The 27,148-nt window shown below is 38.2% G+C and overlaps 2 protein-coding genes and 1 long non-coding RNA gene across 6 annotated transcripts in view; 2 read left to right on the forward strand and 1 right to left on the reverse strand.

Annotated features, from left to right (window-relative positions):
• Positions 1-80: 80 nt before the first annotated feature.
• Positions 81-7,102, reverse strand: LOC139980349 (uncharacterized). The gene is made up of 2 exons (XR_011797547.1): positions 6,850-7,102; positions 81-4,626 (listed from the first exon to the last, which is right to left on the reverse strand). It is a non-coding gene; the product is annotated as an uncharacterized lncRNA (long non-coding RNA).
• The window catches only part of LOC139980345 (lengsin-like), a 39,679-nt gene continuing 18,406 nt past the window's right edge, over positions 5,876-27,148 (forward strand). The window contains exons 1-2 of one of the 4 annotated variants that reach the window (XM_071991956.1): positions 5,876-5,993; positions 8,866-10,017. In XM_071991956.1, coding sequence (XP_071848057.1) covers positions 9,989-10,017 — 29 coding nt within the window. In that variant the 5' untranslated portion in view covers positions 5,876-5,993; positions 8,866-9,988. Of the gene's footprint in view, positions 5,994-7,300; positions 7,410-8,440; positions 8,611-8,865; positions 10,018-27,148 lie in introns of those variants that run through there. The other 3 variants (XM_071991957.1, XM_071991958.1, XM_071991960.1) reach the window with 3 other exon arrangements.
• LOC139980093 (lengsin-like) lies at positions 8,409-9,989 on the forward strand. The gene is made up of 2 exons (XM_071991469.1): positions 8,409-8,514; positions 8,971-9,989. Exons 1-2 carry the CDS (start codon positions 8,409-8,411, stop codon positions 9,987-9,989), a joined length of 1,125 nt encoding a protein of 374 aa, XP_071847570.1.

Raw genomic sequence — 27,148 nt, forward strand, 5'->3', positions numbered from 1 at the left:
ACTTGAGTCGAAACTGCTGAATGGATAAAACTTAACCCTTTGATTTCCCTTTAAGTTATTTCGGTTCAATTGTTAGCCTATTTTTGGTGCCGGGCTCGGTACCACCATGTATGAGGTAACATTTACCACTTATCTACGAATACACTTAAAGTAGCCGAGGTTGTTGCAGTAAAGAGTTTCCATATCGACAATGGAACTACTAAACTGAGCAAGTCTCTAGGCAGAAATTTTATTGTCTTGATATGTCCACGTAACAAATAAGTTTTCAAGATAGTTACTTTTCAAATATGATTAATTTCTGAAATGTTCTTTCAAGTTAATGTGTTGATGATGACGTCAACACCTCCGGTGCAGGTCTAAATGTTAATGTTCAGTCCGTTGTTTAGAAATTCCAATAACTCAACCAAAATATGTATCGTTAACTTCAAATGAACAACAGAGTATCCTTGGACGAGGTTCAATAACATTTGTCCTTGACAAATTTGTGACATTTACATTTAATTCGAGGTCATCAAAGTCTAATATTTGGCCAGTGAGTTTTGTGTTGCATCTACGGAACTGGCCTAATGGTTTGTGTATAAGACTACGAAGTCCAGACACTTTAGCTGGAGAGCCTCATCAAATTATATGTTTAATTTCTCAAACATTTAAGGTGTTATAGAATTACAAAGTGACCTGACAGAAGTGGTTTTCAACGATCTCAAACGTATCAAAATTTGTTTTTTTTGCGTCAAGACACCCTTTAACTCTCTGCATAGTGTAAGAAACAATGCCCACCTGTTCATGTATTTTCCTCCCCGCACCTTCCACTTCCACCCAAGGACCACCTGCCAACATACCAGACCTTCCTGTACCCTGCAACCTCTCTGTTTCAAAACATTGGTTTCGTTATCCAAACGGCCTCAACAAATCCAGAAGCTTCTTCATCATTGAACTATATATGTACCTGTATTTTCATTCATTTCATTTCTTTATTCCAGTATAAATTGACAGAGAAATTTATAAATAGGATAAAAATATAACAATATACAGAACATCAAAATACAGGTTAAGACATATAAAAGTTCATGAGACTAAGTTAATAGTGAAAACATAAAAAGCGTTACAAAAGTTATCAAAGTTATCAAGAAGCTACAACAAAGGATCTAAGAAGCTGTCTTTACCAGTTTACAAAAAGGGGCTGTTCTGTAAATAAAACGAGTTATTAAAGAGTAAAAATTCTAAAACATTATCAAAATGCTACAATAAAGGATCTAAGGAGCCGTTTTGTACAAAAATGGCTGCTCTGTAAATAAACGAGTTCTTAAAAAGTATAATTCTAAAAGATCGCGTGATATTTGGATTTCTCAAATTATAATTTGTTTTATTGCACAGAGAGTTGAGCTTGGAATGTAGAGGATGTTCTTTAGAAGTTTGAATATTTTTGACAAGTCGTATAAATTCATTCCTAGCAGACTCATTGACTTTATGTACAAGATTCTCATAATTAAGCCTGAAAATTTTTGAACAAAATTTAAGAAAATTTCTTATTCTTCTCTTATCTTTAACGTGTACAAAATGATACCATACTGGAACCGCATATACTAGGATCGGCAAGACAGACGCCGCGAACACCCTTTCTATTGTATCACTGGAAAAGTATGGGACAGTGAATGCTAATGTCGAAACAATATAACATACTCTAGCTAACATTTTCGAGATATGATTTGTAAAAGTTAACTTATCGTCAATGCACACTCCTAGATACATAGTGCAAGAGGTACGTTCAACGCACGAGCCCTGAATTATAGTTCTCTGCTCTTTAACATTCATTAAACCTTTGTGCTTCACATTTATATTTTCAAACAAGATTTCTTTTGATTTATTTGGATTCAAGATGAGATTTTTCTGCTCACACAAGCTAACAATTCTAGAAATAAAGTACTGAAAATCATTTTGATCTTTACTGTGTGTGCTTTTACTGATTCTGCAGGAAACAGCAGTATCATCTGCATACTTAATAACATTGCAGTTGGAACCTGAGCGTATCTCATCCGTGTAAATGGTGAAAAGTAGAGCCGATAGAGGACCCCCTTGAGGAACGCCAATTTTAATATCCGATTTAGAAGAAAATCCCTTCTGTAATTTCACTTGCCTAGACCAGCCTTGTACAAAGTTTGCAAGCCAATGAATAAGCCATGGTTCTTCAATAAAGCTACATCTTGAATTAGGCGATTAGGCAATACCGTATTAAATGCGCTTGAAAAATCTAAGAAAAGGACTTTTGACAATGTTGTGTCTTTCTGATTTAGCCCCGAAACGATGTCATGTACAAGAGTAAAGTATGGCATCAGTGCATGAAACTCCCTTTTTGTAGGCAAATTGATTTTTGTCTCCATGTTCAATGATAGACTGCATTATGTTTGGGAGTTAAATCAGTTAAATCCAATATTTGAAATATCTATTGGTCTATAGTCTTTAACTGAAATGGGATTACCTGTTTTAGGAACAGGCGACGTTTTAGCATGTTTCCACGATGATGGAATCAGACTTTCATTAATACTTCTATTCAAAATAGTTGCAAAAATACTTGACAGTTCGTCAGAACAATATTTGAAAACCCACCACGAGATGTTGTCGAAACCTGAGGCAATTCCACTTTTAACCAGGCTAAAATATTTGTTAACTTCATTCTTTACGAAAACTACAGGTATATCATTAGTTCTTTCTGGTAAGATCAGATTAACATCCTTATTAACAGCACTGTTAAAACGTCCAAAATGTTCATTTAATTCAACTCCAAGTTCACTAGATATCAAGTTTTTGTGATGGTCACCGGGTTTGCTAATAGATTTTAGCAGGCTCCACAGAGAATTAGAATTTTATGTAACTTTCTCAAAATAAATAGATCTATTTTTGTGTACGTAATTATTGATTTTTTCTTTGTAAGCTGTTTCTCTTTGCAGTATCACCAGTTTCGATTGCTTTCATCTTCTCCTTTTCTAATTTCTTTATTGTCTCATCCGCTGGTAATCTCTTCATCATCTCCGAGGCAGATATAATCTTATGTGGGATGCATATGTCACATATGAAGTTAATGTAACATGAAACCACTTCAGTTAGCTCATGCAAGGTATTACAGTTTTCTGTAAAAATACTCCAGTCAGTTGAGTCCAACATCTCTCTTAAGTTCTTGATATTGTTCATACTAATGTCCCTCTCCTTTCTTCTCGTAATCTTTTGGAACAGGCGATGTTTCTCTGTGTACTTTGGTATGACGCATATGCTGATATGGTCAGATGTGGCCATGGAATGTAGTTTCCTAGCTTGGTAATTATCGTCTTTGACATACACAGCATCCAAAGTAGCCTGTGATCTTGGATATGTGATGAAGTTGACAAGGTTTTTGTAGCTCATAGTCTCAAGGAGAGGAACTCTGTTTCCGTTGATGTCCCCTAAAATGATGACGTTAGATCGTGGGTTGTTTTTCAAAATTTTTGTTAGTGCCTTCTTCATCTCTGCATCGGCAACTGGAAAATTTGATGTAGGACGGGTATAAATGTTGACAATGATGATACTGCTTGTACCACTCGGCAAAAAACGGGGACGGGCACTCACAGTTAGTAGCTCAATGTTCGGCGTTGATAAGGTTACATATACTTTGGGGCGGCAATGAATATTCCGTTGATAGAAAATGTTACCCATAATTCAGAAAGAAGCTGGCTTACACTGTTAGTTGAAGACCCACCTCAATATCGTGTCCTAAAGCTCCTTTATATTGAATTGATATTATATGAATATATGATTGAATGGAATCTAATTTGGTTGGCTCAGGACGGGAGTTCTTCCTGGTTGGCTGCAGCCTCGATTCTTTCATGGAGTAGATCACAGTGGCATGTGATGGCATCACGGTAGATGTCTTAGCAAAGCTTTCGTATCCTGTAATGTGCTAACGATTAAAAACGACGAACGGGGGACGTACAATGACTGAACCCACCACGGCACAGCTATTCTGTAATGCCCAAGATGCCTAGCAGCGCAGCTCAACTGTACGCATTGTAAAAATATTTGTAAAAAGAACCCAAAAAACTATCATGTAGGCTCACTGAAATATCTCACTTCTAATTCGCCATCATAAGTCATTAGTAGAGAAATCACTGATTGAAAAGACGAGATGGTGTCGTGTGTCCTTTTCGTTCGACAAGAGTATAAGTATGTTGAACACACGGATCTATCAATTTCAATAATAGTACTACTGAAAGCTCATTTATTGATCAGAGTATTCCCCACGGTTGTAAGACGTAGTTGTTGGTGCTGTATACCGACCTCCTAGCTGTAACATTTCAGCATTTAATGATAACCTTTTAGAAACAGTTTATAACATTTCATACGAAAAGAAGTAATGTTTTATACTAAGGGATTATAACATTGATCTTCTTAGCAATCCATCTTCAGACTTCCTTACCACAGTGCCCGCTTCACTGATTGAAAAACCTCCTACCCTAATGTTGCCTCGCAAAAAGATGTCCACGTTGGTGGAAATACTGCTCACTGACATCATTGTTTACTTTGCCATTTATGTAAACACTAGAATATAGAAAGGGATATCCATGAGGACCAGGAAAGGTTGATCCAAAGGTTTTCTACCTGTAATATAAATTATAAACACTGTTGTATGTATGAGCCATTCTAATCCATCATCCCTCTTTCTCTTCCTAGCAACTGAAGCTGAAGTTGCTAAAATCGCATCTGTATCCAATAATCCCCAAAATCAGCCGGATTTTATAACATCTATTCAAAAATTATATTAGAGGTTATTCCTTATATCCCACAACCTCTCAACCATGTATTTAATACTTCTATTTAAGACTGGAACTTCCCCGGATCACTTAAAGAAATACAAAGTCATGTCTATCTTAAAGACAGGAATTGTCGACATCTTATGTAATTACGTCCTTTATCTATATTGCCTTGTTTTTTTTTCAAATTTTGGAGGGACTAATGCTTAATCGACTGTACTCCTTTCTAGTAAAACATAGTACTCTAATTGCCAATACGGTTTTCGCGCTGGACATTCCACGGACTTGGCACTAGCTGATTCCATGGATAAACTTTATTCTGCACTTCAACACAAACAAAACTCAACTGGTGTTTCTTGTGTTTTCCTTCATATAGCAATTATCCTACCATTGACTCTAAACATTAACTTGTCAAATTAATATGTGGTATCTATGACTTTGCGAAGTGTTCATTATGTGAAAGCTACGCTCCACTGGATAGATGGCACGTTTGCCATTCATGGTTCCCTGAGCTTATAGGAAACTAAAGTTATTCGTCTTCTTAAACCACCAGTTATCATCAAGGCAAACTCTTTTTTCACATGCTAGATGTTGAAATAATGAAATCCTTCACGCACTACAGAGCACGTACCGCATTGCATGTGTTATTAAAACAATAGGTCAATGTGCGGGTATTAAGTCCTGTGAGTAACCAATGCTTAAAAGACATTGAGCAAGGAAAGTAATTATTGGCTATGAAAGGATGATAATCAACCTGTTCAAGGTATCATATTCGGCCTACATATAATGCTACATTTGACCAGCACACTAACCTACCTACATATAATGCTACATTTGACCAGCACACTAACCTGTCAAACTATAATGTGGTCTCTCTGACCTTGTGGAGCTTTTACTGCATGGATAAATGACACGTTGGAAATTCATGGCACCTTGTGCCGATAGGAAATTAATGTTATTTGTCTTCATTAACAACACATACACACGAACTGCTTTTTCCCCTCTGCTAGATGTTGAAGTACGTAATGCATCGTATGATTGAACAATATATCAATGAGCGGGTATATACTCCTGTGAATAACCAACATATAATAAATTAAAGAATGTTCGTCTATATGAAATGTTGATTTGAATCTTGATGTGTCATGGTCTATTTATAGCGATTACTGTTTTCAAGATATTTACCTAGTACACTACTCGGTGCAGGCCTAAACGGTAATGTTAATCTCTTATTCATTTCTCTGTTAACTCAAACGAAACATCTTCTTTAACTTATAACGTTGTTATAAAGTGTTAAATGCTCAGTATATCTAAAGTATCTCTCGCAACTCAATATAACGACCAAAGCTATATAGATTTCAAACAACTCTGTTTCAGCATCGCTACGCTAGAAATTTAATGTATGTGACATGACTTCCCCGAGTGCACAAAACAAAGTGACTGTGCATATGGAGAATGGAGATCTCGGCTGTTAGGAAACATTCATGATGGTTGACAGACTACCGTATATAACTGCATACCACCAAATAACGCTTGGTCAAAATTGAATTGTAATCTTTGAACTGGTATATACTGTCTTCATGGTTCTATGTATTTATCTAATGACAATCGGCAGGAATCATATCAACTAACGTAATATAGACATAGTACTACTGCAGGCAGATATCAATATGAATAATGACGTAGTTAATTAACATGTACCGAGCTGCAGAATCGTATATTTTACGTTTAACCTCAATATAGTTTAGCTAGTAGTCATGTTAAGGCATTGAATTAAAGGAGAACATGTAGTAACATTATTATTTTATTCAACAAAATAATTATGTTATTTTTTACTACTACTACTACTACTACTACTACTACTACTACTACTACTACTACTACTACTACAACTACTACTACTACAACTACTACTACTACTACAACTACTGCTTATAATAAAAATAGTAAAAGTAATCATAATAGTAACAGTACTAGTAATAGTAATAACAATAATGATAATAATTATAGGAAAAACAATGATGACTATATTCACTCTGCTGTTTCTAGAGGCACACTCAACAAATATTACCAGATTTAAAGAAAACTCTCATCTTCTGCAGTACAAAGTGTTTTTATAATGGTTTTCACGGACTTTTCAAAGACTTGCATGTAGAACCTTCAAACAATTCTAGCAACGACAGTCAACCAACAATCCCTCTCAGCTAATACGTAGGCATATATATAATGCTGATATTATTTCCTTTATCAGGCCCAGACTCCAGTTCCATTATTTATGACAATTTACCTCATACTAGTCATTTAAATTGCGCTATAAGGTTTAATTGCCTCCGGTACAGGAGTACATACATCCTATTGTCAGTAATATACCATACACGCAGACACGAGCTCAAATATGAAGTCTATTCATCGCAGTGATGTACAGGTTCCATACACCCTCATGAAGGTTATTCTATAGGCTAAATGACGTTATAGTACAACCATTATTTTTTATACCTAAAAACTAACGTTACTGTTATGGATCGGTAATACAGCGCTGAAGTAGAAATGAAATGACTATATGATTCATCCTACAATTGTAATATTAGTCGCACGTGACTGTAGCATATGCAGTAGGAATATACTGAGACGGTGGGTGCTTCGATTATTATTTTTTTATTCATTTTTTTCATAATGAATAAGTGAGGGTAGGTTGAATTTCGAACTAAATAGGAATAAACTAAACCTATTATTTGAACTTATATTCACGTTTAATTAAACGTTACCTGGGCTCAAGTAATACAGGCCTATACCATACAAAAGGGCCATATGGTAACTGCATTTCCTTTTTTTCCCATCCCTCTGGAGTTCTCATTTTGAATTTTTGTTGAGCAGATATCTTTGAATTGAAGTAAGTAATCTGCTCATATTTCATAACGTATTGGCTGTATAGATTTTGGGTAACGCGTAAATCAAGAGAGCGGACGTTGGGGGGAGGGGGGGGGAGGAAACTTGAATTATGCAGCCCTTATGTATCCTTGGGAGAGGGGAGGGGGAAGCATAGAAATGGAAATACACATAGAGGTGCGTTAGATCAACCGCGCTCTTCACGGAACACTTTAGCCATAAGAACATAAGAACGTGAATATAAGTTTCTGTGCTCCAGACAAAAATGAGATGGTATTTGTATTTGAGTATCTCTCAACTCGGTATTCAAGAAAACTGTTATAAGCTGAACCGTTATCAAGTGAAAATCGAAAGTTTGGCTTATGTCGAGTTCGTTTATTACTCGCTCGTTAACGTTCGTTGCTGAAATAGTCTTAAGGACGTATCTTAGTTTTATCATTTGTAGCCCTATTTTGATAGAAATTTAACGGAAGCGATAAGATAGATTTTAAAAAAAGACCTTGTGTAGTCTTCTTCCGCCAATAATTATATCAAAGTATGATGAAATCAATGATAAATATTCAATTACTGCAAAACAAATCAATATGTGGAAACAAACTTGCTATTCATATTGAACTAAACCGTCGAAGCTTTCTCATTTGTTAACCATAAGATCGCTTTGGTGGATTGGAGGCTTCCAAATAAAGTTAGATAATATTAGTTACTGGTAGTTTTTGGATAGAAATATCAAAAAATAATAGTCCAATGGAACATGTAGCATTGCTAAAAGTGCAGGCTGTAAGGGTAGACATCTACAATACAACATACATGAGCGAATTAATAGATATGGACAATGCACCGGGAGATTACGGTAATGAGATTAGAATGGTTCTGTTGCAATTCAGTATCAATTGTTTTGTTTTTCGCTCCGCCATCAGAGGTTGAGACAAAATTGGAATACATTACTGTAAGTAAATCCCTCAATAAATTTGTAATATTATGGTTAAAGCACTTGAATATTTGCAATAAGTGAACATACATTGAATGCAAGTAACAAAAGAAGAAGAAGTTTCTGTCTTCAATCTAGGGCCATTTCAGCTCTGCCAACTGTTAAGTTGAACCATGACTACAAAGTGACTTTGCACATGATTATTAACATTTAATTGTCCTGCATGTCTCTTCACAAACGTAACAATTATATTTTAAATGTATTACTTTACAGTATTGCAAAATGGCCCTTCAGCAAATACTAGAAGAGATCGACAATCACCACATGGAAATGGTGCGTTTTGAATTGACTGATTTTTACGGTATATCTCATTGCAAGGAAATCCCAGCCAGACATTTTCTGGAGAAGGTCGAAATGGAGTCCTCATTTACGGTGGGCTTTTAGCAAAAGATCCACAAGCTGCACTGGTTCCAGGAACTGGTTACTATGAAGAAATTAACTTCGGTGACTTGGAGTACCATGCAGATTTGTCTACCTTTCGCACTGTACCTTGGGTACCAGAGACAGCTCGAGTTCTCATCTATCCCAAATATCGAGGGAAACTTGTAAATGGCTACCCGCGCAATGTTGCTGACAGACTCCTCGGAGTGTTAAAATCGGAAGGGTACTCTCTCTACTCGAGCCACGAACATGAGTTCTTTGTCGTGGATGCTGTAACAAAGCAACCAATCACCGACGGTATCAAATTTCTTGCCACCATAAGACTTGCCAAAAATCGCGATTTCCTTTCTCAGATTGCAAAACAACTACCTCTGATGGGAGTAGACTTAGAATCGTTCGAGACCGAAAATGCTCCCGGACAATATGAAATTACCTACAAGCCAGCATTTGGTTTGCAGGCTGCAGACAATGCGTTTACTTACAAGAACGGGATCAAAGAAATTGCTCAACAACATGGATATCTTGCAAGTTTTACCACAAAGCCTTACGCCGATCATGTCGGTGCCTCTGCCCATCTCAACCATTCTCTTTGGGACGAACATGGTAAGAGAAACCTTATGTTTGATGCCAGCTCACCCAATGGGTTATCAAAGATAGCAAGGCACTGGATTGCGGGTTTGTTGTACCACGCTCCTGCAATCACGGTCCTACACTCACCGACCGTCAATTGCATAACGCGTATAAGAGAACGCGAATTCGCACCAGCTAACGCCACATGGGCTGTCGATAACCGGTCTACTGCCTTCCGTATTAAATCCAATGGTACTGCAGGCGGCACTTACGTGGAGAATCGGTTGGGGTCCTCGGGCGGATGCCCGTACACAAGCGTGGCTGCCACAGTAGCAGCGGGTCTGGACGGCATCAAGAATGAATACGAGCTTCCACCCTATTTTTGATGCCGGGATCGGTACCACCATGTATGAGGTAACATTTACCACTTATCTACGAATACACTTAAAGTAGACGAGGTTGTTGCAGTAAAGAGTTTTTATATCGACAATGGAACTACTAAACTGAGCATGTCTCTAGGCAGAAATTTTATTGTCTTGATATGTCCACGTAACAAATAAGTTTTTCAAGGTAGTTTACTTTTCAAATATGATTAATTTATGAAATGTTCTTTCAAAGTTAATGTTTTGATGATGACGTCAGCTCCTCCGGTGCAGGTCTAAATGTTAATGTTCAGTCCATTGTTTAGAAATTCCAATAACTCAACCAAAAGATGTACCGTTAACTTCAAATGAACAACAGAGTATCCTTGGACGAGGTTCAATAACATTTGTCCTTGACAAATTTGTGACATTTACATTTATTTCGAGGTCATCAAAGTCTAATATTTAGCCAGTGAGTTTTGTGTTGCATCTACGGAACTGACCTAATGGTTTGTGTATAAGACTACGTAGTCCAGTCACTTTAGCTGAAGAGCCCCAGAAAGTTAAATGTTTAATTTCTCAAACATTAAAAGTGTTATAGAAATACAACGTTCCCTGACAGAAGTGGTTTTCAACGATCTCCAACATATCAAAATTAATTTTTTGCCTCCCTGGTGTAAGTTATAACGCCCACCTATTTTCCTCACTGCACCTTCCACTGCCACCCAAAGACCACCTCCCAACAGATCAGACTTTCGTGTACCCTTCAATCTCTCTGTTTCAAGCATAGAAATTGAAGTAGAAAGAATGACGTCATGTGACATATACCGAAGCCACTCATCCAACTGGTGGCGCTTTGCTTGTACGGCAAGAAAGTACCGGCGCGTAATACAAACACTACGTCCTTGACATAACTAAAGTGATAAAGTTGACATAAATCACTAGAATTGGTGATATCGTGTGCCGCATTTGGATGCCAAAATCGTCAAAAATGTGGCAGTGGACTACAATTTCACATATATTTCTTCGCAAGCGATAGTAGAAGCAATTGCATAGGAATTTAAGTACTGTGTTAGTGTCGTCTGCTCAGTTGCTTATTTGTATTCACTGGACCCTAGATATAGTTAGCCTATAGGCCCTAGACCGGCTACGTACGACTGTCCTTTCGGATGCGATATGACTACAGCTTCATGACAACAATTATCACCACCCCATTTTACTTAAAACTGTTTCCCTAACGATCTAGACCCACATGTCAGAATAACGTGGGATGACGGTTATGATGTCCTGAGCTAACAATTCAACTTGATACTAGGAAATAGTGTTGACGGTAAAAATGACAAAACATCAAAACAAATAAAGCCCTGGCACCTCCGCCGACTATGTATTGACACACACCAAATAATGGTAAAGATGATGGTTCAATCTGTAAAAGGACACAACAAAATATCCATAAGTACAGATTTAACACTAGTTAAAGGCTTGGTCTTTAAATTAACCTTATATCCAAAGCTATCTTCATTGACATCCCAATAAACACCAAGTGCTCTCTCTACAGGAAGAGCCTCTGGATGAAAGTCAATGTCTTTAACAGCCTTGGCTCTGTCATCCTGAGGGATGTGACTGAGTACCTTAACACTATTAGTGATCCACTTTGTTAATTTGAATCCACCCTTACTGAGAAGCTTTTTAACTCTGAATACAGCTCTATGGCCTCTTCTTCAGTACTCACAGCCTTTGGGCAATCATCGACATAAAAGTTGGATCTGACCGTAATATTAGTGCTCTCCTTAAAGTTACCTTGATTATCTTCAGCTGTGCGCTGAAGAGTAAAATTACAACAGCTCGGGCTCCAACAACCCCCAAACACATGTACACACATTCTGTACACTTATGGCTCAACATTCATGTTCCCACCTGGCCACCATAAGAATCTCATCACATCATGGTTACTAGGACTAACCCTCACTTGGTAAAATATTGACTCAATGTCAGCCATGAGAGCTACTCGCCCTTCCCGAAATCTAAGCAAAACTCCAAACAACTTGTTAGCCATATCTGGACCTTGGTGGACATTCTCATTTATAGAGGTCCCTTTGTACACTGAAGCACAGTCGTAAACTATTCGCACCTTATCGGGTTTCATCGGGTGAGTGACTGGATGGTGTGGTAGGTACCACACAGCTCCATCACTCCTCCCGATATCCTCTTCAGGGACAATTTGAGCATACCATTTATTGAGCACCTCGCCCATAGCCTTAGCATATTTCTCTTGCAACTTTGCATCCTTCCTTAACCTCTTAGCCAAACCCTTTAATCTCTGTTCAGCACTTTCCCTGTTGTTGGGTAACTCTACTGGTTGCTGCTTAAAGGGTATTCCTAACTGGTAATGACCCTCAGTATGGCAAATGGTTTCTTCCCACATTGTTACAGCTCTTTTGTCATTTGGAGACAACCCATTCTCATGAGATAAGTTTTCACTTGAGTCTATATTCCAACATTTTTGCAATTGAGTATCTAGCTCAGCATTGCTACAAACAAAGTGACATACTGGATTTCCACCAGGTTCCCCTAATGGCCCACTCACAGCCCAACCTAGTTGAGTCCGAATGGCATACGGATCACCAGTCTTACCCTTTCTAACTTCAATGGGCACTAACGCCTGTGGGACATCTTGCCCTATAAGCAATTCAACCTGCATAGGATTAACTTGTGGCAAACCAAGCTCACTAAAGTGATTCCATCGCTTCAAGTCTTGCGATTTGACGATATTTTCCTCCCTAATGGGAATCTCAGGTGCACTATAGACACGAGGAACATTAATAACATGAGCATGATCTGAGCCGTTACCTCCAAGTTAACAACAGAGGTGCTAGTGACACTCTCATTACTGTGCAGTGTACTCAATGAGAGCTTCTGCTTGGTACCAACTGTTCCTAATTGTCTTAGTAGAGACTCTGAGCAGAATGAGTTTGTAGAGCCGGTGTCCAATAATGCAAAAGTAGACACACTTCGACGTCCACCCTCTGCTCTTACTTGAACAGGAACAACCGGAAGTGCTACCCTAGTGTTACCGGCCCCATTAACAGCTACAGATGCCTTTGGAGCACCTGTAGTGAATCCACTCTGTACTAAAGATTCAGGCTGCACCACTGCATCATTATGTGCGTGAGGTGCTTCGGCTGTCCCTAGATGCAGAAATTTGGTGTGTTTTTCCCCACACCCATGAACACTGCATGTCCTAGCTAATGTGCACTCATAAGACCTATGCCCTGTCCTTAAACAGTTAAAACAGAGCCTATTCTCTTTAGCAAATCCAAACCTTTGAGTAGGATACATCTCCTTAAATTCATCGTACCTGAATAACGAATGACCACTTTTGTTACACTTGAGACAGGGAACATTCTGCTCTGTGAGCAAATTAAAATTCGTCCCTCTATTTCTCGCCTTGGTTTTAGAACCATCAAACTTGCCCACTACTACGTTACCTTCCTTAGCTCTCAAGCTTAACCTCCCATAAACAGGATCATTCAGCTCTTCAGCTGTATCATTTAATGAACTCTACTATATCAGCAATATTAGGCACCCTACTATGTCGCTTCCTAACACGACGAGCCTCCCTCACCCACATGGACCGTAGGAAATTAGGTAACCTCTCAGCTATTGAGAGGAGAACCCTCTGGTTATTCATCTCTGCTGTGAAGCCCATAGAACTTAATGTTTCCTTACAACTCTGTAGATCATCTGCAAAATCTCTTAACCCTTGCTTATCATACGAGGAGAAGGTGCCCCCAGAAGTGATGTTCTCCATCCAAGCATCTGCTGTTAGGTGGTTGTCACCGAAACGATGTTTAAGGATCCTTAGCGCCTTGGGGTAACCATCGCAAGGATCCATGACGGAGCAGCACTGTATGACCTTGCTTGCTTTCCCCATACAATACTGCTGAAGACGTGTAAGCTTAGCTCCATAACTAAGATTTGAACTACCAACGCTGTTCTCGAAGGACCTAACAAATGACCAGTATTTCATGGGATTCCCATCAAAATAGCTTAACTCTGCTCGCGGCAAGTGAATAGCTTCAATTAACTGGTTTCGACCTTGATCTGACAGCTGTGGTGTGGCTTCTTCTCACTCGGGTGAAATTCCAGAGCTTCGGGACGCAACACAGCACCTTCGCTTTCAACTACATTGGAAGAATTTTTAACACAACTCAAATCAACCTTATGCTCCGCCACCATGTGAGCCTTCTCTTCTGCTTCGGCCATAGCTATTTCCATCCTGAGGTCTAGCTCATCTTTCTGCTGTTTCAACCTCAGTTCTGCTAGCTGGAGATCTTGTTGCTGTTGCAACAAAACTGCCCGTGCTGCTAATGCAGCTTTCTTGGCGTTGGCTTTGGCTCTCTCACTTGTGATGGAGCTACTTGAGCTTGTTTGGCTAACTGAATCAGAAGGCATGACCAATGGGATATCCTGGGATCTCTGCCATGTCGAAATCTCCTGACTGAACTCATCAACAGCACGATGAATGGCTGACATATATGCTTCGGCTTCATGAATATCATCATCCTCTTTGAGCACTTCCAGGTATGCATTATGTGCCTCTTCAAGCTCTCCAATTGCCTGACTGTAGGCTTCATTCTTTTGTTGCACAGTAGCCCTACAGCTGTTGTCTGGCTGTGGGTTTCTGTTATTATGGCCTTTATTTCATTTCCCAAACGGGTAAGACTTCCCCTCTTGGTGGCTCTAGCCTTCTTCAGTCCTTTCACGACTGCTAGGTCTGGCTCTACTGAACCTTGTGACATCATACTTGATCAAACTTGACAACTTATCCAAACGACTATGTATTGACACACACCAAATAATGGTAAAGATGATGGTTCAATCTGTAAAAGGACACAACAAAATATCCATAAGTACAGATTTACAAACACATAATAGATATAATATAAATAGATGTAACAACTATCACACTAATGCCAAGAATGCAAGTCATATAAGATTCATCACACATGAACAACAATTGTAAACATACACTATTCTACTTTAAGCTAAATAGTCACTAAATCACTGAACCCGATACTCAAATATCAGAAGGTGACCTTAAAGGGGCTATACAATGAATCCAGCCAAGCAATTAATGTCAGGCGCCCTCTATTTTTCTCCAACTTCTGATTCTGTCCGATTAAGGGTTGTACCATTGTGTGTGTGTGGGGGGGGGGGGGAAGCTAAGGCAGTGAAAAGTACTGTTTCACCTCAATCATAGTAGAATGAATGTGGAATGCTGTATAGCCCTAGATGTTTATGTTATTGGAGAAAGTCGAGGGAGTTGTTATATGTTCTACTTGGAATGACCTGTTACAATTTGTAGTGTCGGACATGCGGGTAATTTTTACACACATTGAATTTGTCTGCATTGTGAGCAAACAAATTCATAAATTTTTGGGTCGGCCAAGTGCATGATGTGATGCTGATTTATATTTTTAGTTATTTTCACTGATGTAATACATAGAGGTAATTCAATATGACATATGTATGGGTGTAATATTCTTCACCTTGAAGATACATATTTTGTTGGGACATGCGTTCCCCTCCAAAGATCAACAATTCCGCTTTTGACAAAAGTGTGACACAGCAGATTTTTCAGATTAGGGTATGGGGGGGGGGTTGGTGGGGATGGGGCAGGCCCATATTAGCTACAAAATGGAAAAATTTAAAAAAACAAAAAGGTGAAAAAGAAACAAAGGAGATCTAACAAGTGGTTCAAAACTTTACTTTTTTAATTTCAAATTGATGATTCAGGGGCCAAGGCTGGGGTGCTTACCAATTACCCCCGGCAGCCAGTCCGGCACTAATAATTGGTACAATTTTCCTACCATATTTTGTCAGAGTATAGCCTACTGCAGGAACAGTGTAATGAGATTGACTGGCCAGATCTGACTGAAACTTTCTTTCTATTGTGAAACCTTGTGATGGATCCATTGTGGGAGAGGGAACTGGGTTTAATGCCTCCCCTAATCCCCTTATTAATCCGATTCTATGAACATTTTACAATAATGACGAGGCTGATATTAGGGTGTGATTGAATTAACAACTTGTCATACATTTTTTTGTTGGCATATGTTGCAAACAATATCCATAAATCATATATTATTTTGGAGAAGTGATCTTATAATTTAGTGAACTTTAAAGAATGTATATATATGGCAACACCAATGTGAGTCTTTGTGAGCAAATTCATCACATCAGCCATACAGAAAATAACTCCCTCCTATTATTTATGACAATTTTATAGAGTGGACATCATTTTACAAAAACATTTCATTTTATATAGTCTAATTTTAGAGTATTCCTGTACATAGCACGCCTCTGGAGTATTCATTAAAACAGTGTCACAGCAGAGACCTTAATTGTATACAAAAACAACCGGTACTCATAGCTCGTAAGTAACTACTGTTCATGTCCTGATACACATGTTAGGAATACCAAGTAGTTATTACTGTTGCACGGTTGTGGGAGAGTAGTTGCTGTATCCAATCATTGAGTGAGGGTTTTTAATACGTGATTGTAAAATGAAGTCGTATCTAGTAATTTTTGCTATAAGCAGGTCTACTGATATACCCGAACATGGCCTTTCTTTGCTATCTTCATGACGAATTGGAGTCATTTAAAGAGAGTTGTAACTGTAATCAAGAGGTACTGTACCTAGTTACTGTACTAGCTATGAGTATTGGCTGACAATAATTGCTAAATAATATTATAGTGGTTGCAATAATTTTGCTAGTTTTACATGCTAATTTATATTTGAGGTTAGGGTTGCAAGAGCCCCTTCATAACATTCATTTAGAACTCGAGAACCAAGCAGATCATATGTCAAGACATTTGCTTACTACATTAAACAAACGTTCATTTTCGGTCATTAATAATGGACCTGAAGCTTTGAATCTGGCAATGGTCCAAAGATATGACCTGCTGATACTGGGACACAGGACATGTAATAAAACCTACAGGTACACTGCACATAGGTCTTTTATTTACTGGAAAGCCGTCAGAACTGGACGTTACAATAGTGTAGTCATCCCATTCTGTGCAGTTTGGTGCATAAGGAACATGTTTCCATCAGAGGATTGTCACTACACAGGAATTAAAGTTGGCATATTTTAGAAAAACATATTCAAATTAAAAAACATTTATGTTTTTCAATGCATATCATGGATTGTAAGATAACTTTCTTTGAGGGTACGGAAAGAACCAGGTATTGTTTAAGGAAAAGACAATACATGCTAGACATGTTTATTTTGACATATGTAGGCCTTTATAAATTGACCTACAGAGACTACACTTCTCAATGTCATATGCATGAACAACTTTGAAAACAAAGGATAGGTAGTTGTGGAAAATAGGGTAGTTTTTCTTCCAAAGCAACTATCCATACCTCGCAGATATGTCCACAAAAACTGCTTCACGTGTCTCACTTTCACCAGAAATGTACTATACGCACAATTTCAGAAGTGTTATACCATTTTGGTGACTTCAGTTGGTGAGATTAAATTTTATGGGCATCAATAACAAAGTTTGATGTTTGCTTGCAGTATTTTATCTCCTGTGAAATTAAAGAGCTTACATCCATAACATTTGGTCTAATGCAAGCTGTAATAACGAATGGGATAAAAAAAATAGCAAATTATAGTACGGTTTTGAATGTTCTTTTGTCAAACATTCTACCAGCTTTTAACTGCCAATAATAATTTTACTTCCACTCTTTAATTTTGATTAATAATATCATATATTTGTGGAAATGAGCTTAAGAATCTACAACCATTGATTACGTGTAAACCCACTCTTATATTGATTCTGTTAAGTCTTCAACTGTTGGCTTATGGACGGTGGACACTCTTGGTATAATTTTTTGGTTCATCAAGTAGGGTTTTTCAAGCCTGTTTGGATGAACATAGATTAACTACCAGAACTTTCACGATGTTCTCCAGAAATGCAGAATGTATCCATAGGTTTTGAGCTCTTTCACAGGTATCGGATGCCATTGTTTGGTGGCTGTGGAGTACTTCACCTTGACCCTGAAAAGAAATCATAAGAGGTCGTTGTGATTTGCATATTCCTTTGTGCACCTCCAGATAATCAACTCAAAGGGTATTTTAACAAATATCTTCATATGTAGCTATAAGGCTGCTGTCAATTAAATCTTGATTGTTTTCACTATGAAAAACTACCTAGAAACAATTAACATCATCAAAGAAGTGTAGAACTGTATGTTCATGTACTAGGTAAATACCTTGAAAGTGTTTCAATTTAGTTATGCATTTAACCTCTGGTTTAAGACATAAACGAATCCACAAACCACTAATTGCATCTATGGTAATAATGTAAATATTCTGTTGTGAAGTGAGTCAGAAGTGTGCCTAAAAGGTATCATTTGAAATGGGTTGTACATCTAATGCCATTCACTACACATATAAATAAGCATATAATGAGGGCATAGACAGAAACACTTACTCATCATTCCCATCTTCATCTTTCTTTGGAACGGTTTCTGTGAAAGTTGAAATCGATGGCTGCCAAGTACTTTCTCCTAACATACAGTATCCAACGTAGCTGTGATAAAGAATGAAAAAGTTGGGGTCATATGTTAATTATGAAGTTTGTAATGCAAACTTTTACCAGGGTTTCTTTGCCAGAGTATCATTTATAGTAATATTTACCTTTTCAGTAATCGTGTTTACAAGCAGTTGTCTTACCATGTACACAAATACACACACACAACATTTCCATCAAATTCTTGGCCTTTTGGCAAGAATTCAACAATTATTCACAGACCGTCATGAGCCATTATTCTAAAAAATTATATGTCAGCTGGCAGGGTAGTTGAAGGATGTCCATGCAACCCACTGTTGCCATGACAGGGCTTTTAGGTTTATGGCATGGGGCATTGAGGAACCATGATGCAATGCTACTTCTGCATGTATTGTCCTGACTCTCTAAATTCACTCTGATAAAGGGCCACATAGGCTGGATGTCCAGGAAGTAGGGTTGGGCGATATTTGTTTTTTAACGTCACGATAAATAGTTCAAAAATTATCGCGATATGTCGATAATTACGATAATTTTTCCTTGTTGTTTTTAGTGTGTTCGCAAACACACTAAAAACAACTGCCGATTTACCACCAGTGTTTTCGCGCAGCGAACACACCAACCCCTGTTGCGTGCGAGCATAATGGCGTGGGGTCAAGGGGCCAGTGGGGTCAAGGGATGGAACCCCTTGCGTGGGGTCCAGGGGCGAAGGACCCCGGTAAATTTTAGTATTTTTGCGTGTCTGGCGATAACAAACTCGCAGTTGAGAATTCAAAATACTAACAACTTTTTGAATATAAATTGTCACGAAACTGATGAAAATTTGAAAATGACAAGTTAGAGTAGCTATACTATGTGATAAAATGAAAAGAGATTTAACCTGTCTTACAATCTTTAAAAAGTTTAACTTACAAAACTGACGATATTATGAAACAAACTACGTTCGGCAAAGCCCCGTTTCTAGACTGCCTAACAATGAACAGCGTGCACTATACTTACATTAGCTTACAAGTTAACTGCAGTGCTTACCCCTACTTAAATATCACGGTAGGCTACTGTACATGTGCTGCGGATTTTCCCAGGTACCTTGACAAACAACCCCCTGTCTAACACCTGTTTGTTAACATTTTTGGCACGTTTCCAAAAAACTTTTCATGGAGTTAACTTTTTTGACTCCACTCTAGAATTAATTAGGTCAGAGTCAGTAAAGGATCGGTAAAGTTATGCGAAATATTATCTTAGACGTTCAAGAAAATTTATATCCCCGTAACATTAAGGTAAATAAAACCATGGAGGTAAAAACACACCTCAAGCCAACCGACTCATCCGCATGAACAAAACAATCTGTTCCCCATGATACACGAGGCACAGTCTATACCATACAGACATAGCACAATATCAAGGCCCCAATAGCTACAGTATGGCCATCTTTATGAAAGTAAACCTTGCAATCCCATGTTTTAGGCCACTTGGCATGATTAACTAAATGCTAAATATTGTTTCCATGTCCTTGTAGAAAACGTCAACTTCGCAAAATACAATTAGTTGTGTTTTTGTTGTTTCGTGAGATCCGTAACCGACGAGGTGGTTAGGCTATGTACTATACTCTTAACTATGGTAGGATAATTATTTTTCCTTTTTTGTGGAAATTCTAGAAAATACTTTCTTTTTCCCCCGCTTAACAGCAGATGTGGTCGTATGGCTTACTCATAAATGGGTGTACTAGAGCCTTGTTTACATGACATTTGTTGCATTTAGCACGATATGCCAGTTTCGCGTGAATTTTTCGAAAGTATTTTGCTCGATCTTTCGTAAAATTGGAAAGGTGCACCAACTTACTGTTCGTACACAATTGGTAATTTCTCTACTGATTTTCGAGCTGTTTTTCTCTATACAGTTAATGTTGTAAAGGAGAGGGTTTTTTACGAAGTTCAAAAGTCAGTGAATGAAGATGATAAACTTCTTTTTTTTTCAACTTTCTTAACCATGGAATGCTAGAATAACATTTACACATAAAACGTAGAAAGGATAATCGCATTTTTATCCACAGTTATTTCAAATTTCTTTCACAAGAAATTATCGTCATTTGTTCAATCCTCAAAAAATATCGTCTTGAAAAAAAATTTATCGCGATAATAATAATTTTCGATATATCGCCCAACCCTACCAGGAAGTTACTCACCATACCATATAATATATATTTCTCCTTAAGAAGAGGAAGGACTTCCAGGTGTCAACATGGGCTATTCATTATAATCAGCTAATGAGCTAACATGACTTGACACTGCTAACAAGAGACTATTGTAACTCTATGTACTGAAGGTAGTTTATAGGATGACTTCCTGTCAATGCTCTCAATGCAGATGTTGTAGAAGGTGAAGTGGAGATGAAGGGCAAAACTGGATTTGAATACACTTTGTATTACTTGCAAATATTAGAACAATGACAGAAGGGTATTCCATGCAAATAGACCAATCTAATCCTCCTTCACTTCTTGTTGTAACAGTCACAACAGTGCATGCCTTGGTAAACAGTAAACACTGAATAGTACAGAACTTGGTGGATTCAAATTTGGCCAAGTATAATTTGTTCCATTGGAGAGTATGCATGTAGCATTAGCATTGATAGATTTTATGAGAAGTTTGCATCTCTGAAGCATAGATCTACTGAAAACAAATACAAAAAATAAATGCTGACGAAAACATGGCACAAACAATGTTGCATACCATAGGCTATATAGTGCAGACTAAATTAAGTACTACCAAAACAGAATGTGACTTTCTACAGCATGTTGGGTTTCACTGACCTTAGAATGAAGCTTACAGTAGCCTAGCTACATACCAAGTGAAGCAAAATAACTAGATCAATAAAGGAAACTAGGAAAGCGAATGTGGTGGAAGTGCAGCCTATACCTACCTTGCTATGCATGCATAGGACAAACAGGAAATTAGTTCAGTTGGCCTTTCAACCAAGTTAATAGTATCGTCAACTATCTAAGTTCATGCACATGTATGTTAAATTATTCTATAATGTCCACTGTAATATATACTAGCCTAACCATTTTTGCAATCTGATACTTATTCTCCACCATTATGAACACTTTTAAAGTTTGCTTAAATTGCGAAAATTCTGCTAAAAACTTTCTTGTTGCTTACTTATTATTTCATAAGCTACACTTATACTTATAGGCAGAATCATATGCTGGGAGTTAACCACAAAATGTCCATTCTTTGGAACATTGTTTTGTTGGGAGGTCTTTTTTGCTGATTTTAGAGTGTTAGTCGCCTGGGGACTGGAGTAGGAGAAGGCAAGAAAACGCCATCTACTTTCCATTAGTTTTGTACAGTAGGTGCTTATATCTAAGGGTGAATAGTAGTGCTGCATTGAGTTTGGTCATGCATTTTCAGCAAGCAATGTGTCAATTATATAACAATCATAATTTCTGAATTTTCTGTGGGCCATGAGTCAATTATACATCAATGATCAATCAGAAAGGGAAAAAAGAAGTCACGTTAGTAATAAAGTAGCGCCTGTCCTTAGTCACCTACAGACTACTACTAGTCTATGTTCCCTAACTACATGCACCCAAATGTTTGCTCCTATCTAGGAAGGCATATATATTTTAACCACATGTACCTGCATCCTTTTCCTTCAAAATGATGACTACTGATGTAAATATTATTTTGTAAAACTTGAAAATTATCCACTTTCTTTACGCTTCTATAAAGCATGTGGGCCAGGCATTAACTTTTTTTCAAAGTAAGCAAAACCAACAGAAAATAAAGATTGCTACCTAGTACTTTGATCTGTGATATGCTGTCTGTTAAACATGCAAGTTGATAACTATGTGGACATCTTGAGGGAGAGCAATACCAGAGGACACACAATGAAAATTAGGCCCTCAAGAGTACGGTTGGAAGTACGAAGGAACTCTTATTTTAAAAGAATTTGGAAGGTATGGAATACACTACCACAGGAAGCAGTGACAGCCCAGACACTCAATAAATTCAAGAACAGTATAGCAGATTGTGGGATCTTTAAGGGTCGTGGAGACCTCCTATCCCGATGAGCCATTCCTTCAAACAGACTTGACTGAAGTTGAGGGGATGGCTGTCCAGGTAAATCTGTGATATTGGGAAGGCCTATCAAATTTTCGTATAATGAGTAGGTCGACATCACTTTATTTATCTTCTTGTGGATTTTTGGAGGATGCAAAATACCATGAACGAAATCAGGTATCTTTGCCATTTGTAGAAATGTAAGGCTAACAGTGATGTTAACTGCACTAATAAACACAGGTAATATTTTGTAAGAAATTTTGGCAGGTAAGAAGTTGGAGACACGAAAGTCATTTGAAACTAGGCTAGATAAAAGATTCGCACAGTAACAGTTAAATTGATTCCATAGCTGCACAAAATAAGGTTAGTAAGGAGTAGCCTAGTAATACTATATTCCTATCGAACTCCGAGTCCTTGTTGAATACCCTAGCTGACCGTGGTGGCTGCAATTCACGATCGTCTAGACTAGATACAACTACATTAGGCCCATATCAAATATTCAGGCCAAGCCTTTGGCTATAGGCCTAGGCCTAGTCACAGTATTACAGATACTTTTACCATGTGTCCTGACAGTGACACTAACTAAGATAATCTGAATGTAACTTGTAAGGCCTAACTAACGTTACAGGCCTAGCCCACAGTGCTTGTAGCTAGGCCATCAACATCCTTACCGTATTTGAATCGGTAATGAAAGTTATTTGACTTACCTAGGCCTAAGCTACTTCAACTGCGGTATAGCAACCAACGACCTCCTTCAGGGGCTTCAGCGTTTTCCAGTTTTCAAAAGAATCTGCCAGAGAGATTTTGCCGTCTTGTTTTAATTCATTCTCCTAGTCCTACGTTGCTTTGTAGAGCTAGACACAATTTCGATGTGTATTTCGAGTAGACTGTGTCCCAGCTCTGTATATGCACCTAGACCAAGATATTTGTGTATAAGTATAATAGTGAAGCTAAATACGGCCGTGTACGTACGAGCGGGGAATTGTTACACACAATTCCCTAGTATAGTACGTACGAGCGTTACGACTCGGCAATCTAGCTAGCGCTGTATATGTGAACAGTGAACTCGGCTACATACAGTACTGTAGATCAGTGTGTATATATATATTGTACATACTGCGTGTATACTACTGTATCATGTAGATCAGTATCTGTCTACATTGTTTACACTAGCTAACGGGAGTCGAGTTTCAGTGTGTTGCCATAGGGATGATTTGCACACGGCATTTCGCTCCCATCAAGCGATGCTTCTCTCGGATTCATTGTATAGACCCTTTAATTATGGTTATAATAACGAATATGCTCCCAAGCACATAGAGGATAAACAAGTACAAGTACAACACATCCTGGTACACATACCCCGCTATGCTAATGCACAACACAATAGGTTAAATAAGTAACGCTTCCCTTCCCTGAAGTCTAACCACATGTCCCCCTCCCTAACAGCGTTAACAATATAATTCCTGAAGGCCTAGGCTCTCGTCCCAAACAAACTTATATACCAAAAGTTAAATGCCTCAATGAGGATAAACAATCATACTAGGGAACAGGAAAACAAACAATACAGCACACAAATGCCATAACTAAAGACTTATTAAGAGAGAAATCAAATAAAACGGCTAATTCGATGCAAAATTAAGAAAATTTACGACATTGGGTCTCTCTAGGAGGTGCATGGGTGACGCGACTTAAATCCAAATAACTCAACTCTCAAATATGACGAGCGCCACCTATTGACTGCTCTCTGCCTCCAACAAATAGGCTTAGCCTAATTTAGGCATATGTATCTAGCCCTGTCCTTGGTCTAAGTTAGGTTAGCCTAGGTCATAACTTAAGCCTAGAATATGTCAGTCTATTAACGTATCTAGAATTGTACAAATATTCAAACACATCCTTCATTTGCAACTTGATTTCCAACACTGTAAATGTGGCAAGAAGGCATAAGCATTATAGGTCTAGCCGTAGTCTGATTTTGAGGTAGGCCAAAACCTACTCAGCCTAGCCAGGTATGTAACTGCTGGACAGTAACTTTAAAGGCTATTTACCTAAATTTACTCAACTATGATTTTAAGGCCTAATGATACTCACTTATATACTATGTTCGGAGAAAGCTTTGTAGGAAAACGACACACTCAAGCCACTACTCTTGCTAACATCTGACTGGGACTGGATGCAGACATACATCACACATGTTGGACTCTCACTTGATAAGGTGGGATCTGTTATCCTGCATAAACTACTATCCACTGTGCAAGATAAACTGAGAACTGTATGCACAGACTAATATGGAAGTATTACACAACAGTATGTGTGTGTACGAGGGGGGGGGGGGGAACTCGAGGGTTGCTTTTTTCACGGCATTTTCTAGGGACAACTATGACACTTTCAGAGTGGAGCAAACATGTGTGATGTAATAGTTGCATATCAAAACGAAACTTTGACGTGGACTATTCTTTCAAACACAGGACGATACACTGTGTTAGCATTCTTCCTAGTTCAATTTATATGTTTTCAAGACATCGGTTTCGTTATCCAAACGGCCTCAACCAATCCAGTTGAAGCTTCTTCATCATTGAACTATGTACCTGTATGAATATTCCGTTGATAGAAAATGTTACCCGTATATAGTACAGAAAGAAGCTGGCTAACACTGTTTGTTGAAAACCTCACCTCAATATCGTGTCCTAAAGCTCCTTTATATTGAATTGATATTATATGAATATATGATTGAATGGAATCTAATTTGGTTGGCTCAGGCCGGGAGTTGTTCCTGGTTGGCTGCTGCCTCTATTCTTTCATGGAGTAGATTACAGTGGCATGTGATAGCATAACGGTAGATTTCTTTACAAAGCCCCGTATCCTATAATAATAATCATAATAATAATGTTCATTTAAACCACGGCTCTATGACACAAATGTCGTCAGAAGCGCCTAAAAAGCAAAACATTACATATTAACGTTTTAAGTTTTAAGTTGACGTTGAAAGCTGGAAATGTTGCTAACATTCCTCAAAATAACCAGGAGAGCATTCCAGAGTACTGGGGCAGCAATACTGAAAGCATGATTACTGTAAACAATTCCTTTACATTCGTGAACAGACAGTAATACGCACAGTAATAAAAGACAGTAATACGCACATTTTCTTAATTGTAAGGACCTCACCAGGTAATCTGGGGCTCCACCGTAAACACAGCGATGAGCCAAGGTTAAAATTGTAAAATCAATACGCGATTTAACCGGGAGCCAATGTAATTCCCTAATTATTGGGGTCACATGGTCATACCTGTTACAGCAGGTAATTATTTTAGAAGCCATGTTCTGGATTTTCTGAAAGCGATTTAAGGTATAAGCCGGCAGCCCAACAAATAAGGAATTGCAGAAATCCAGCCTAGAAGTAATAAAGGCATGGACCAGAGTCTCAGTATCCGTCTTAGTAAGGTAAGAACGGATGGAATTTATATGTCTTAAGCTAATATAACAAGACTTGATGACATTTGAGATGTGGGTATCCAAGACAAAATTAGAATAAAAATGGACACCAAGATTTCTGGCATGATTTGAAGGACCAACCACTGTGCCACAAAGATTAATGGTTATGCCCGGCACAAGATTTCGTCTGGATTTTGGAGAAAGAACCAAGAATTCAGTCTTATCTTTGTTAAGTTTAAGTCTATTTCTGATCATCCAATTTCCGATATAAGAAAAAGTAGACTGCAGGATATCAGTTTTGCAGAGATATCAGAAGGATTGTCCAAATTAACAGTAGTCCAAATTTGGGTGTCATCGGCATATACATGGAAATCGACATTGGATATGCCATCAAGTAAGTCACAAAAAGGTTTTGTGTATACAGTATAAAGAAGAGGGCCCAGAACACTGCCTTGTGGAACCCCAGATCTCAAATCATAAACAACTGAAAATTCCGAGTAAATGCAAAACTTGAAATTGCGGTCTCTCAAATAAGATGGAATCAGCTTCAGGACACTACCACTGATGCCAATCCAACGGCGAAGTGTAGACGCCAGAACTCCATGAACAATGGTATCAAAGGCCGCACCACTTAAAGGCCAGATATCGTGATTTTTGGTGGAAGGCGTACAATCAATTCACTGCCCATGCGCGGTTATTGGACTACCAAGCTCAGAAAACCGTTGCCGAAAAGTTTCTATAGACGGTGTGCGTAGGATATTGTACACACTGTAGTGTATACACTATGTGTACCCATCTCAGCACCACTAGAACCAAAATATGCACTTTCGTGCAGTATAATTTTCTGACAGGCTACACTGTCCGTTATAGCTACTGAGCGTGTAGGAGCGGGTGCACCTCCTCCTAAAAGACCAAGAGGAAGACCTCCGAGTGGTAATCCTCCAGCAAAACGTGCTTATAGTCTCGATGGGGCCATGCAATTTGAAACTTCATCTGGAGATGGTGGAGCTGGAGAAGCCCCACGCAGAATTTAAAATCAAATGTATATATAGTTACAAAAAATCTTCTAAACTTTTTTACCGTATAATAGTATTTTAACAGGAAAATCATGAG

The sequence above is a fragment of the Apostichopus japonicus genome, chromosome 14, assembly GCF_037975245.1.
Source record: "Apostichopus japonicus isolate 1M-3 chromosome 14, ASM3797524v1, whole genome shotgun sequence".
NCBI classification, from domain to species: domain Eukaryota; kingdom Metazoa; phylum Echinodermata; class Holothuroidea; order Aspidochirotida; family Stichopodidae; genus Apostichopus; species Apostichopus japonicus.